At 56.1% G+C, this 12,542-nt stretch overlaps 1 protein-coding gene across 1 annotated transcript; it reads left to right on the forward strand.

Annotated features, from left to right (window-relative positions):
* The first annotated feature begins 780 nt into the window (after positions 1–780).
* Positions 781–6,123, forward strand: NOBOX (NOBOX oogenesis homeobox). Its single transcript, XM_087821363.1, has 7 exons — positions 781–817; positions 3,266–3,372; positions 3,669–3,775; positions 4,032–4,117; positions 4,335–4,566; positions 4,862–5,166; positions 5,825–6,123. The coding sequence occupies exons 1-7, from the start codon at positions 781–783 to the stop codon at positions 6,121–6,123; spliced, it is 1,173 nt and encodes a 390-aa protein (XP_087677489.1).
* Positions 6,124–12,542: the final 6,419 nt, after the last annotated feature.

The following is a 12,542-nucleotide window of genomic DNA, read 5'->3' on the forward strand; positions in this document are numbered from 1 at the left end:
TGTGCCCACGCCTCGCTGTGCCCACGCGCGGCTGTGTCTATGCGCGGCTGTGCCCACGCCTGGCTGTGCCCACGCGCGGCTGTGTCTATGCGCGGCTGTGCCCACGCCTGGCTGTGCCCACGCGCGGCTGTGCCCACGCGCGGCTGTGTCTATGTGCGGCTGTGCCCACGCGCGGCTGTGCCCACGCCTCGCTGTGGCCCACGCGAGCAGCCGCGCGGCCACCGCCCGGGCTTCATCTTGGCCGGGCGCTTTCAGCTTGTTCATGGCCCGCGGTCAGCTCCCTGCGCCAAGGGTCTCCGGGCCCATTAATCCTGAGCGCGGAGAAGCTGGAGGGACACCCCAGGGTTCGGGGGTCCCCCGCGGAGAGGCCAAGAAGTCGCCTTCCGCAGCTCACGGGGAGGGCGTCTGTGCCCAAGACTCAAGGCAGGCGATCCTCACCGACCCCGCAGCCTGCTCCGGTCGGCCGGCGCCTCCGCGCGCACGTGGGGCTCTAAATCCACGCGGGAGGGCGGCCCGCACGAGCCCCGCACCTGGGCCCCGGCGCGGCGTGGGCGGCGCGGCCCGGACGCGGACCATCCCCCGCCCCGCCCCGCCCCGCCCCGCGGGCCCTCGGCCCAGCTGCCCGCCCGAGGATCCAGGATGGCCTCTCCTGGCGGCGGAGCGAGGGGCGCAGGCTCGGGCCCCCCCGCGCCAGCGCGGGCTCCGCGCACCTGTCCGCCCCGCGAGGCCTCATTAGGCCGCGCCCGTGCCGCGCGCCGGCCTCGCCGCGGAGTCCAGGCCATGGAACCCACCCAGGAGCCCCGCCAGCAACCGCGGGGTGAGCCGGGGCGCGGGGGCCGCAGCACGGGCCTTAGGAGGCCCCAGAGCTTGGGTGGGCCGAGGGGCTGGGCTGGGGTGCGAGAGAGGCCCCCCACTCCAGCGGGTCCCCGCCTCTGTACAGCGCAGGAGAAAACTCAGGGCCGGAGCCCCAGGGCTCTTCTAGTCTAGGCTCCCACCCGTCACCTTTCTTACCTGATACGTGGCATCTACAGAGCACCTTCTATGTACCAGGTTTGCTAGGCTACCAGCTCTCCTAAAATGCCATAAAACCAACCTGCCCTGCCTTCCCCACGGGCCTCCCAGCCTTGCCCTTCACCTCCACCGCGATAGAGGTCTGTTCACCTCCCTCCCCCAGCTTCAGGCCTCTCCAGGGGGTCAGGCCCCCTGTGCAAGGAAACAGCTGGACAAAGCACCTGAGCCCACGGAGGTCCATCTCACTACACACACGCTGAGGAAGTCCTGCCTTAAGACATTATAGCTCATGCAATTCCACTAAAGTAACAATGGCACCCAGTCACTGGTTAGTATTCATTTAAAAACACTCCAGTTTACTTGGAAGGATGAGCAGCTCCTTGGGCTGGGGACGGGGGGGTCCTGAGTATGTGCAGAGGTGGCCCTGGTAGGGACTCTGCAGGAATTAGAAGCCCTGTGATCTTGGGCAAATGACGCACCTTTCTGGTCCGTTTCTGCATCTGTTAGGAGACGTGGGCAGTGCCTTCCTCACGGGGACTCAAGGCACACGGTACTGACCTTTGAAAGGCGCTTAGCACAGCGCCTGGACCGTGGTGAGCACCCGGTGAACCAGTCGTAGCTCAGGGACAGGCAGACAAGCTCAGAGGGTGAGAGAGGGGGACTCGGGTTCAGCTGCGTCACCCCTCTGTCCTGTGTCCTGCGGGCACCTGGGTCCGAGTTCCCTGTGCCAGGCTCTGCTGTCCTGTCCGGGGAAAGAGCAGGGGCCTGTGGACCTGAGGAGGGCTGGCAGGGCAGAGTGACTTCTGTGGAAGGCGGGGAGAGTCATTCCTATCAGCTCCTGCGATGTCTTGTCGGGGCTTCGGAGGCCATCCCATGCCACCCTGTCCCTACTCGAAGCCATAATGTCTGTGTCTGCAGCGGAACAAACTCCCATCTTAGAAAAAGCAGAATTTCTCTCCCCCCACAGTCTACCCCAACCCCGGCCTCCTCCGTTAGAAATGCCTGAGCAGATGCCTGTCCTTCAGACTCACTCCAGGTGTCAGGAGACTCAGGGACTCCCAGGCAGTGAGCGCCCCCCTTAGGGTCGCCCTCCTACCACCTGTGTGCACGAGCCTGGCCCCCTAGAGTTGCGTAGACCTGCTAGCATTTTCCAAAGCAGCCGGCTTATCTAGTTGATCCTCAGAATAGCCGGGTTGGGAAGGTTCTGGGATCACTACCCCATCCTGTACGTGGACAAGTAATGCTTGGGCCGCTGCAGGAAACAGTTACAGGGCAGGAGGCCGCAAATCCCCTTAGTCCAGACTCTCCCTTCTCCCTGTGCTGAGCTCAGTGGGTGCTGGCTCCCCACAGGCCAGGAAGGTGGACGCAAGGGCCCTGCTGCTGGGTCGGAGAAGAAAGGACCACCGCAGAGCCCAGCCCCTGACACTCAGGATGTCGCGAGTGGGGAGCCGCCCCTCTCCCGCGCTGTCTCTGGGGAGGAGCCACTGGAGGCCCCTGATGCTGGTGGAGGGTGCCAGCCACCCAGCTCAGGGGCTCCCCACAAAGACAGAACCGTGGTCTCACCCCGACCCCAGCCTCAGGGAGGTGGTCCCCTCCCCAGGAGAGAGGCCAAAGCAGAGAAAAAGCCCCTCTCTCCAGGCTCCGGTAAGCAGAAAAAGTCGATTGCCGTGGGTCCAGCCTCAACGTCACCTCCCTGTGCCGATAACTCGGCCCGTGCCACCCACAACCCAGTGCCCTGTGGGTCAGGCCGGGGGTCCTGCCATCTGGCCAACCTTCTCAGCACATTGGCCCAGAGCAGCCAAAACAAAGACCAGAAGAGGCCCCTAGAAGTGTCCTGCCAAGTTCGGAAAAAGACTCGAACCCTGTACCGCTCAGGTGAGTCCCTGAAGGTGAGAGGATCCCTGAGATCTAGTGTCATCTGTGGGAAAGGTGCACTCAACAGGGACTGTGGCCCCAGGAGTCCCGAATGTGGTTAGTTTGCACGTCACCTGGAGGGTCCTGGGCCCTCCGGCACCCCGTGGCAGGGCCACGCCTCCCAGAGGGGAAGGTTGGGTTGTCTCATCAGATAGTGGAATTGGGAACAGGTTTGTGGGTCCGTTCCCACCCACAGAGCCCAGAGAGAGAGAAGGCCCAGCCCCGTGGGAAACTTAGCTGGGAGGGCCTGGGGCTGGGGACATGGTCCCCTCTGGAAGCCACCTTTGCCCTTTCCTGCCATATCCCCGGCGTGTGTCTGCATGTGCGTTTCTCCTTGCAGACCAGCTGGAGGAGCTGGAGAGGATATTCCAAGCAGACCACTACCCTGACAGTGACAAGCGCCGGGAGATTGCCCAGACCGTGGGGGTCACCCCCCAGCGCATCATGGTAAAGGGGGCTGGCCAGGGACAGGGACAGGGAGCGCAGAACCTGCCAGCTGGACCTCAGGAGAGCCGGGCGAGTGCTCAGCACCTCCTGACTCGGGGCTGAAGTTAGAGCTCATCAGGGCTGGGTGCCTGCCTCTCTCCACTCCCACGGCCTCAGGTGCCAGAAGAGGCTACCTAGGTGACCCTTTTATAAAACCCACCTGCTGCAAAGCGGGAGGTAGCTCCCTGCGCCACAGTCGGGGACGCGAGTCTTAGTCTCTGCCCCTTTCTCAAGCTCTTCAAGCGTCTCCCCTACAGGTGTGGTTCCAGAATCGCAGGGCGAAGTGGCGGAAAGTGGAGAAGCTGAACGGGAAGAAGGGGAAGGAGAGCCCCGCAGGCCCCGTGGCCGCCAGTGGTCAGTGCAGGTGAGTTTCTCCTCTTGCTGGGTCATCCGGGAGGTGGGAAGTGGGGTCCCAGCTGGGACCTGGGTCTAGGAGGAGAGAGTGCTCAACAGCTAGGCGCGAGGCTGGAGCGCTGGCGCATAGAGGGGCTTTGGCTCTTGGGGCGGGGAAGTGGCCAGTGCCTTGGAGGGAGGCAGAGTGTGGGACTGTGTCCCTTCCCTGGCACTGAGGCCCCTACACCCAGGGACCACTCAAAGTACCACTTCAACTCTGCCTCCAGCTCTGCTGCTGAGCTGCCACCCCCTGTGCCCCGGGACCCAGAGCCTGGCGCCTTCCCTCAGGAAGCCCCTCTGGACACTCTTCCAGGTGAGCTGACCACCTTCGAGGATTATCTGGGGGGGTGACAGCAAGACAGTGAGGACAGAGTGTCTTTCTTGATAGACATGGGAGCGGCCCAAAGCTCTTCGCGTCTGGTCCGGTCGTGTTCAGGGGACCTGGGCATTGCACGTGTCTACATCCGGCATCCCCATATCTGCCCCCCATCTTCTTACCATCACAACCCCTTTTTGGCTTCTGTTCCTAGAGCCCCCCATGCTTCTGACATCAGACCAGACTCCTGCCCCAGGCCCACAGAGCGAGGGTGCTCAGAGGGTGGCCGTGACCCCACCGCTCTTCAGCCCCCCACCTGTTCAAAGGGCCAGCCTCCCCTTTCCCCTCGGCCCTGCCCACACACCCCAACTGATGCCTTTGCTGATGGAGGCGCTTGGAAACGACGGCAGCCACAGAGACGGCCCCTGTGGGTCCTGGGGGCCAAGGTATGGAACCCAATGGTCACTTGAGTTATTTTGGGAGGGGTTTTGCAGTAAAGATGGGAGCTTGGCAGGGCAAAGGGTTAGCTGAGAGGAGCAAGGAGTAGTAACCTTGAAGACGGTTAAAAGGAAAAGTGGATTCTGGGCGGGGCGGGTCTAGGTCCCTCAGCAATAGAGCAGGAAGGGGAAGAGGTGGCAAGTCTGGGGTCCTGGGGGGCGGGCACTCACCTACTGTGTGGTAGGAATGAGGAGGCCCTTCCCTAACGCTGACCCTCACAAAAACGCTCCCCTGTCCCCACAGTGTCACACCACCCTCCGCCTGCTCATACCTGGAAGAGCTGGAGCACCAGGACTACCAGCTGAGCAGCCAGCCAGGGCTGTTCCAGGGTCCCCAGGCTCCACAGGCCCAGCTTTTCCCAGCCCCTCCGCCCCCGTTCTCATACCTGCCTCCCTTCCCCTTCCCCATGGCCAGCTCACTGACGCCCCCGCTGCCAGAAGACGCTTTCTTCCCGCCACCCTACGGCCCCAACGGGGGTGCCTCGCAAGGCTACTTCCCAGCGCCCCCCACAGGGCAGATCCTGCTGCAGCCACCTGCTGGGAACATGGGTGAGTTGGGGCTGGAAGGGAAGATGCCCTTGGTGGCTGAGGAAGGGGACAGGGACAGAGCCTCGTTGCAGGAGGGAGGCCGGGGCAGGGCATGGTGTGAGGGAAGCATTTTCCTCACCCCGGGGCTCTGTTGGGAGCCCTTCCTCCTCGAGTTTCTCAGGGCTGCAGAGAGAGTCAGCCAGAGCTCTGGAGTTAGGAAAGCAAAGTCTGAGGTCCAGCTCGGCAGTTTCCAGCTGTCCTGGGCCTCAGTTTCCTGGACTCTGAAATAGGAACTGTTCCATGTCATAGAGGAGCCGGGTGGAGGGAGAAACAATCTGAGGGACGCACCCGCCACAGAGCAGGTGGCGGCTAGTGTAGCATTCTGACGGGCCACTGGGCCTCTGAGAACCTGGAGCAACCATCTTATGACTACATTCCAGTAGAAGGGGAGGAAAGACTGGCAGGTGGTGCCCGGCCCCCTTGCTGCCCGATCCACTGTGTGAGTCTGTTACCAGACCCAGGCCCCCGAGTCAGGAGCACACTGGCCCTGAGGGGAGCTCCTGATGCTAGCTCGTCCCCTGGACTTGCTTGGGGTTCCACCCTGTGCCCTGTGGAGGTGACTATCACAGCCCATGGTGGCTGATGTCCAGTCTGATCTTCCCTGTTCTCTGACACGCAGGCACAGCGCCCTGGAATGACCCTTGCTTGCCAGAACTGCCTTTCCCTGGCCCCTTCTGTCCTCAAGCTCTGGGGCACCCCCCAGGAGGGGACGGCTACTTTCCCGACCTCTTTCTGGCACCCTATGCTCAGCCGGTGAGCAGGCAGCCTTCTCCAGGGCCCAGCCGGCTGCCTGAGGGGGTTGGACCAGGAGCTGGGCCCTTACCCAGCCAGGCCTCCGAGGAGCCGCCCAGGGCCACTGTGGAGCAGCGCCCAGCACCCGAGCAGGTCCGAGACGACAAGAACAGCCACGGCCCCTAGTCGTGGGGCCACGCATGAGACAGCTGCTCGGTGGAGAGGGTGGGGAACCACCGAGACAGCGGCTGAAGCGTCAGGAAAGGCTGTGGACTGTGTCACGGGGTGGAGGTGGGACACCCCCGCGTGGGCTCATCCTGCTGGATGGTGAAGGAAGGGGGTGGCCCACACCTCTGGATGGCGGCTGGTCCCTAGGAGAGCGGATGGCCTGCCGTATCACTTCCAATGCTCTATCAGTTGTGTGTTTGCTTTCCTTGCTGGACAAATGAGCCAGCATCCACTGTAAGCAGTAAACTAGTCTGCCCTGGGTTCCTCTCTGTGACTGTGCGTCTCCCCACTCACACTGAGTAACGGTTCCACTTCCCTCGCCGCCTTCCCCTCGGCTGACCAGTGGTTGGCTGTGGTCCGGGGCGTCTCAGGTGAGGTGTCCACTGGGCATTGGGGCCTTGTCTTCAGTCCTGCCGTAATCCATGTTGTATTCCCAAACCCAGCTGAACCTGGACACAGCTGAGCCCGGCCTCTCTCTGGAATTTGGGCTCTGTGGGGATAGAATTATAAGAGAAGCCCAAGGATATGTTAGGGTGGGTCTCCAGTATTGTGGACCATGACTTACATTCCCAAAGCTTTGGGGGGGGGGCACCAAGAAGATGATGCTCTTATATATTTAGCACCCCACATCTGATAGTCCCACGGTGCCCCTGTGCATTGGGGGGGGCATTCTGTACCTCTGAATGTTATGATTATTGGAAAATACACATCCTCCTGCTGTTCTCACCCTCTCAACAGTGCAAGCTCGGGGGTTTGCCACTGACCAGAGCAGAATCCTTCCTTGCAGACTCCAGAAAAAGTGTCTCCCCGGTCTAATTTAAGCTTTCACTATCACAATGTTCCCACTAGGTGGCGATCTACCACCAGTTTCACTGTGGCCTTGGCCGACTACAGCAGGGATTGTCAACCTTTCCACCTCACCGCACATTAACTACTAAAATTCTGCGGCATTGATTTTTTGCCGATCTGACAGAAAATAGGTATAATTTTGATTCACGTGGATGGGCTATTGTGCTGGCTGTTGTCATATTTTTGACAGTCTAAGGGAAAAGATATCAGTGCCCTTGACTAGTCAGGTATTGCATGTTTTAAAACCTGTAAGTCGCTAGTTTACAGGAAGAAAGCCCTTGCTAATGATTCCAAAAGCCCTATAGCCACGAACATCACGTTCAAATATATTAGTCATTTGAGTTGTACCTTAGTTTGCCAGATAAAATATAGGATGTCCAGTTGCATTTGAGTTGCAGAAAAACAAATTATTTTTTTGTATAGGAATGCTTCCTACAGTATTAGTGTGTCCCGTATTTTTATTTATGCAAAACCTGGCAATGCTAGTTACAGAGCTTTGCTAAGGACTCTACATCCGTGACAGCTTCTCGACTTAAACAGAGGTTGTCCAGGAGTCGGCCTCTAATCTTGGCTCAGCTTTCTGCAGTTCAGGCTCCTGAATAGCCCGAGACTGTGGCGTGAACCCAATTCATAGAGGAACCCCTCCAGCCTGCCATTGTAACCCTCCATTCAGGCTCCACAAGCCTAAAAATGCTCTAAAACCTGTTGGATTCCTATTATATTTTCTGTTCCTGTTAGCTAATTTTTTTATATTAGTTATATATTTCTGATTGTCCATTATAATTTCTTTTAAATGCCTATTAACATGATTTGCATAAACGGAGCGCAGAAAAACAGGCCACAAAAGACAAGTTGGCTCCTGTTGATACCACTCCAAGTCCCAAAGGGTTTTACGAATTAAGAGTAAGTCTGAGTTCAGGAAGTACATCTTCCTTCACCCAGGAGTGGTGTTACTTTAATCCAGAGGGAGGTTTATGGTTCTTATATTTTTGGGTTAGTTTACACTGTTCTTTCAAAAATACCCTCTCAGTTTTGAGTTTCATCACAAATCTCAGAAATAAAGGCAGCCACTTATTTCGGGATCAGTGGGATCCACAGGCACCTATGGTCCTGGGTGAACACAATAGATAAAACAAACGTCTTCTAGCTTCCAGGGGACCGACAGTCTCCGTGAGGAGTCTGACCACACCAGCACCCAGTCAGGCCGCAGGTGGGTGGTGCTGTGCAGGGCCAGCCCTGGGAATAAGAACAATGCGTAGGGGGTCCCAGAGGTGAGGCTGCCACACGGGAGAACAGAAATTGGGGACGCAGGGGAGAGAGGGTATTTCAGGCAGAGGGACCTAGAGTGCAAGGGCACTGGGACTGGGATGAGGAAGGAGGAGTCCGGAATGGCTGGATCTGTATCCAAGAGGCCTGTGGGGAGGTTGTGGGAGAAGATTCGAGAGCCTTAATAGGTGAATGGCTCCTTGTGACAGCCAGCTCGGCGTGTGCGTTTCACGACACCATGTGAGGAACTGAAAGAGTTTACCCAGAAATTGGTCCTCAAAGTATTGATGATAATCATTTATTTAGCACTTACTGTGTATGTAGCTCTCTAATAGGTCATTTCACGTCAACTCTGTAAGGCGTTATTTATTTATTCTTATAAGACATTATTCATGTGGCTCAAAGACCTTTAAGTATTGGCCCAAAGTTGCAAAAGAAATGAGTATTGGTTAGGAGGCGATAGCATCAAGAAGCTGCGTTTCCTGATAGTGCTGGAGGGAGCCAATAAAAGTCGGAAAGTAGGGTGAGTGCAGTAAAACAGCAGGTATAATCTAGATTAGGTGTGGAATCCTCCATAGACCCTAGGTCTGTGCTTGGATAACCAACACTCAGTGCTGTTCAGTTTGATCTAAACGAATTAGGGACCTTGTTGTGAGGCAGGAGAGGGCAAAGAGGACAGTGGGAAAGGGAACAGGAGGCTCTGTGCTCCAGAGCCGGAAGGGGTTGGCCTGTGTGAGAACTACAGGCCGCGAGGGACGAGCGGACAGAGAGGAGGCAGGTGGGGGGCCCGAGGGCCGGGTGCGACCCAGCCATGAGCAGCCTCATTACCAGGTAGGCAAGAGGGGTGAACAGGAGGCTGGAACTGGAGGTGGTGACAGCCCACGCCTCCAGAAAGCCTGTGGGGGGAGAGTGGGAGCAGGTAGGTGGGCCCTCGGGGAGTCTCCAGTGCCCAGGACTGAGCTGCTGAGACAAACGGTGCAGGGACATGGAGGGAAACCAGCGGACCCTGACTGTGCGAGTGGGCAGGGGACAATGTCAAACTGACGGGTGTTAGAGCCCAGGCATCTGGGAGCATGACTTACAGGTAAAGGGAGTCCAGAGGTGCCGGTTGCGGCCTCAGCGTTCCGGCTTCGCCTGCATTTGTAGCTTCCCCCGGTTATCTGGCTCTTAGTCTCATCACTCTGGTCTACTTGCATCAGGTACATTCCTCCTGCCGGAGTTGTATTATCTGGGAGTGGAATTTCCACCCACGGAGACTGGAGATTCCTCGGTCCCTTCCAGTGCACTCTCACCCTGTTGCCGTCCTGCAGTCCCTTCCACTGCATCCTCGGCACTGTGCCCTCCCAGCCTGGCACCCTCGCCCACCACCTCCCTAGAGCCGGCGGGGAATGTGGCCCCTTCCGAGCTATCAGCAACACTAAGCCTCTCCGTGTCCAAGCATCCAGGTTGCCCGCGCCTTCATCATACCTCCTCGCCCGTTATTTGCTTTTGTTGGACTTTTCTGATACTTCCTGTAATGATTAATTATTTGAACTGGCAAAATTGAGTGCGTTCTTATACCCCATGAACTAAAGATTGTCCCCAGAACCAGTTTAAAGGGCTGCCGTTATTTTACACACCCATTTACCTTGATTTTCAACTGGAAATGCCCTCTTTCCTCTTATTTCCCCTTTTGTTAACGCCCAAATTGCTTCATTTCAAGGAGGAAGCCCAGTCTCTGCATAAATTCCTTCCTCTAGTAAAGACCCTCTAGTCCTCTCCAGCCCGAAAGCTAAACAGCCACCCCTTCACATACACACACACTCACACACGTGCACATACACAGGCATGAGCACACGCACACACACTCCAGACACTCCTCATTTCTTTGAGGCCAAACCACACCTTCTGTGTGTTTCCAGTCGGTTGCCTGGCCATGCTCAATTCTATCACCAAAGCCTGCTTATTAACAATTCCACAAGTCTCACCACCTGCTCCTCCCACGCTCTCAAAAATGATCTGCCTATCCATGTTGTGTCGACTCAATCTTAATAATTTATGGCAAGTCACCTTCAACAAACTCAGCAGGTCACCCGCTTAAACCCTATTGGTGAACACCGGGCTGTTGTAAATTGCAGTTTATAACTCACTGGCTGTGTGACATCACGCAAACTGTCTCCCCTCTCCAGGCTCCACCGTGACAAGTGAGGGTGTTAGACACAAACACCTTTAGGGTTCTGCTGCCCCCAACAGGGGATGAATCTCTCATCCCCACCAAGTGGGTCTCAATAGGAAAACACTCTAAAACTGGCTGGATGAGCCCCATGCAAGAGTCCAGCCTTTCTCTGCCGTCTGCATTTCCCTTTTCTCCCAGAGACCATCTGCTTCTGAGGTGGCGGAAATCCCTCTGGCTGGACTTGTGGACTCTACTGCAGTACCCATGGTCCGTCACTCCCAGCCACCCTTTCCAGGAGAGTCTGAACTTTCTCCCTGGTGTCCCAGAGCCCCTTGGTCTGTGGTCCCTCTCATTCAGTGCTGTAAACTGACCCGACTCCTACTCCACTGAATTTCCATTGCATTGTTCAGAGGTAGTTGCCTCCATGAAATGCTCAGATAACTGCCAGGAAAATATTTATCTGCTCGCTGGTGCTCCAGGAGGACTTTGTGGGCCAGACTGGGCCCCTCCCTTAGCAGGCTCTGCCCTCAGGCCCATGACTCACTCACCAAGCAGCAGGGATCAGTAGTCCCTCCCTGGGAGCTCCGGCACCAGCTCAGACCTTCACAGCAACACCGACCCAGCTCCCTACCTCCCCCACACAAGCCCGTTCACCAGCCCAGAGGAACAAGCCACCGTCCACTCACCACGCGCCCTGCGTCTGCGTCTGTCTTCCTGGTGACCGCAGCCTGTCTTCTGTCCCTGGGAGCTCTGCAGACTCAGTGGGCACGTGGCCTGAATCTCTTCCGAGGGAGAGGCTGGAGAAATGTCTACTGCGTCACTGCAATTTGAAATGGGCGGGTAGGAAGAAGGGGTCGGAGGCTATTTAAAGAGAATGCTCTCAGGGCGTTTGAATCATGCCTGGGTTTGGCCATCGGTTTCTCTTTAGCTCTTTAGCTGGTTGACTAGTAACCTTTGGCCCCTCTGCACACCTGATTTCAGAGTCAGGCGATTGCATTAAACAGCAGGCAGCTCTTGAGTCACCTTTATAGCCATTGGGCTCCCGAGTCACCCAGCTGTATTAGTGATGGAGCCAACCCCTCCCCGCACCCTGAGATAGTTATGAACAGACTGAAAACCTCGAACAAGCACACACCAGGTTCCGCGATGTGTCTGGGGCAGGTGGGTGAGGAACAGTGTCTATAAAGGGCAACTCTATCGAAATCCTGGACTCCTAATTTGGTCTCATTAACAAGAGGAGGCTACAATAAGGGAAGCACCACTAAACATTTAAAAGCACACAGACTGCCCTGGGTAGAGTGACATGGGGTCCAGAAGGAAATTGGGTTATATCAGTGGGTAAATGTATGTGTGACAGGAGGGAGCCAGGGAATGGAATTTCTTTAGATTTTCAAAGACTTTTAAACAACTTCTATCCCAAAGGCCAATTAAACAAAAATCAGTCATCATAGAACTGAAATCCATTTTATTTGCATCATGGATATAGAGGTTGTTTAAGAGACGGAAAACTAAATTAAGAGAAGTAAACACATCTTTACCTGTCAGCCTTCCTGACACTAACATGTAGGCTGATCTTATTAAAATCATTATAAATAACCACAACAGAGCAAGTTGTGCCCAGTAAAAATCTGGAGGAGGCAAAAGTGATGGAGGTCCAGTGTAGTCCAGTGCACAGAGGAAACGGTTCACAGATATCCATATGGTTTTACACCCCAACCTCATTACAAGTCAGCAAAGGGGCCATAAAAAGGGTTGTTGTCTCCTGAAGACACTACCCTGTGCATAGTTTTGTTTAAAAACCCAACAAAGCCCTGTATATTCGTATAGGCCTCAAAAGCAGTTCTGTCAGAAAAATGTTGGCTAATGGTTGTTGTTTTCACAATGTCTGGTAAGAAATTGCTTTTTCTAAGACAATGAGGCTGATCAGAATTAAAGAATTAAGTTGAGTAAGATTCTGGAAATCTGCGGAAGGGACAATGATTGGGCCTGGACCCAGTTCTGTGAAACCCAAGGTACAGGAAATTTAGCAATTCAGCTGAGGGGAGATGACTCATATAAGTTTTGTTAGTCTGTTTTTCATTTTTCTTTTAACACCAAGGACCTAAAG

Source organism: Miniopterus natalensis, chromosome 10 (assembly GCF_054644295.1).
Source record: "Miniopterus natalensis isolate mMinNat1 chromosome 10, mMinNat1.hap1, whole genome shotgun sequence".
In the NCBI taxonomy this organism is placed as follows: domain Eukaryota; kingdom Metazoa; phylum Chordata; class Mammalia; order Chiroptera; family Miniopteridae; genus Miniopterus; species Miniopterus natalensis.

Bases quoted from the DNA above. Each gene is read 5' to 3' on its own strand.
- NOBOX (XM_087821363.1), top strand. From the start codon at position 781: ATGGAACCCACCCAGGAGCCCCGCCAGCAACCGCGGG. The intron at 818-3,265 runs GTGAGCCGGGGC...TTCTCCTTGCAG, and splicing joins GCCCCGCCAGCAACCGCGGG to ACCAGCTGGAGGAGCTGGAG. The intron at 4,118-4,334 runs GTGAGCTGACCA...TTCTGTTCCTAG, and splicing joins CCCTCTGGACACTCTTCCAG to AGCCCCCCATGCTTCTGACA.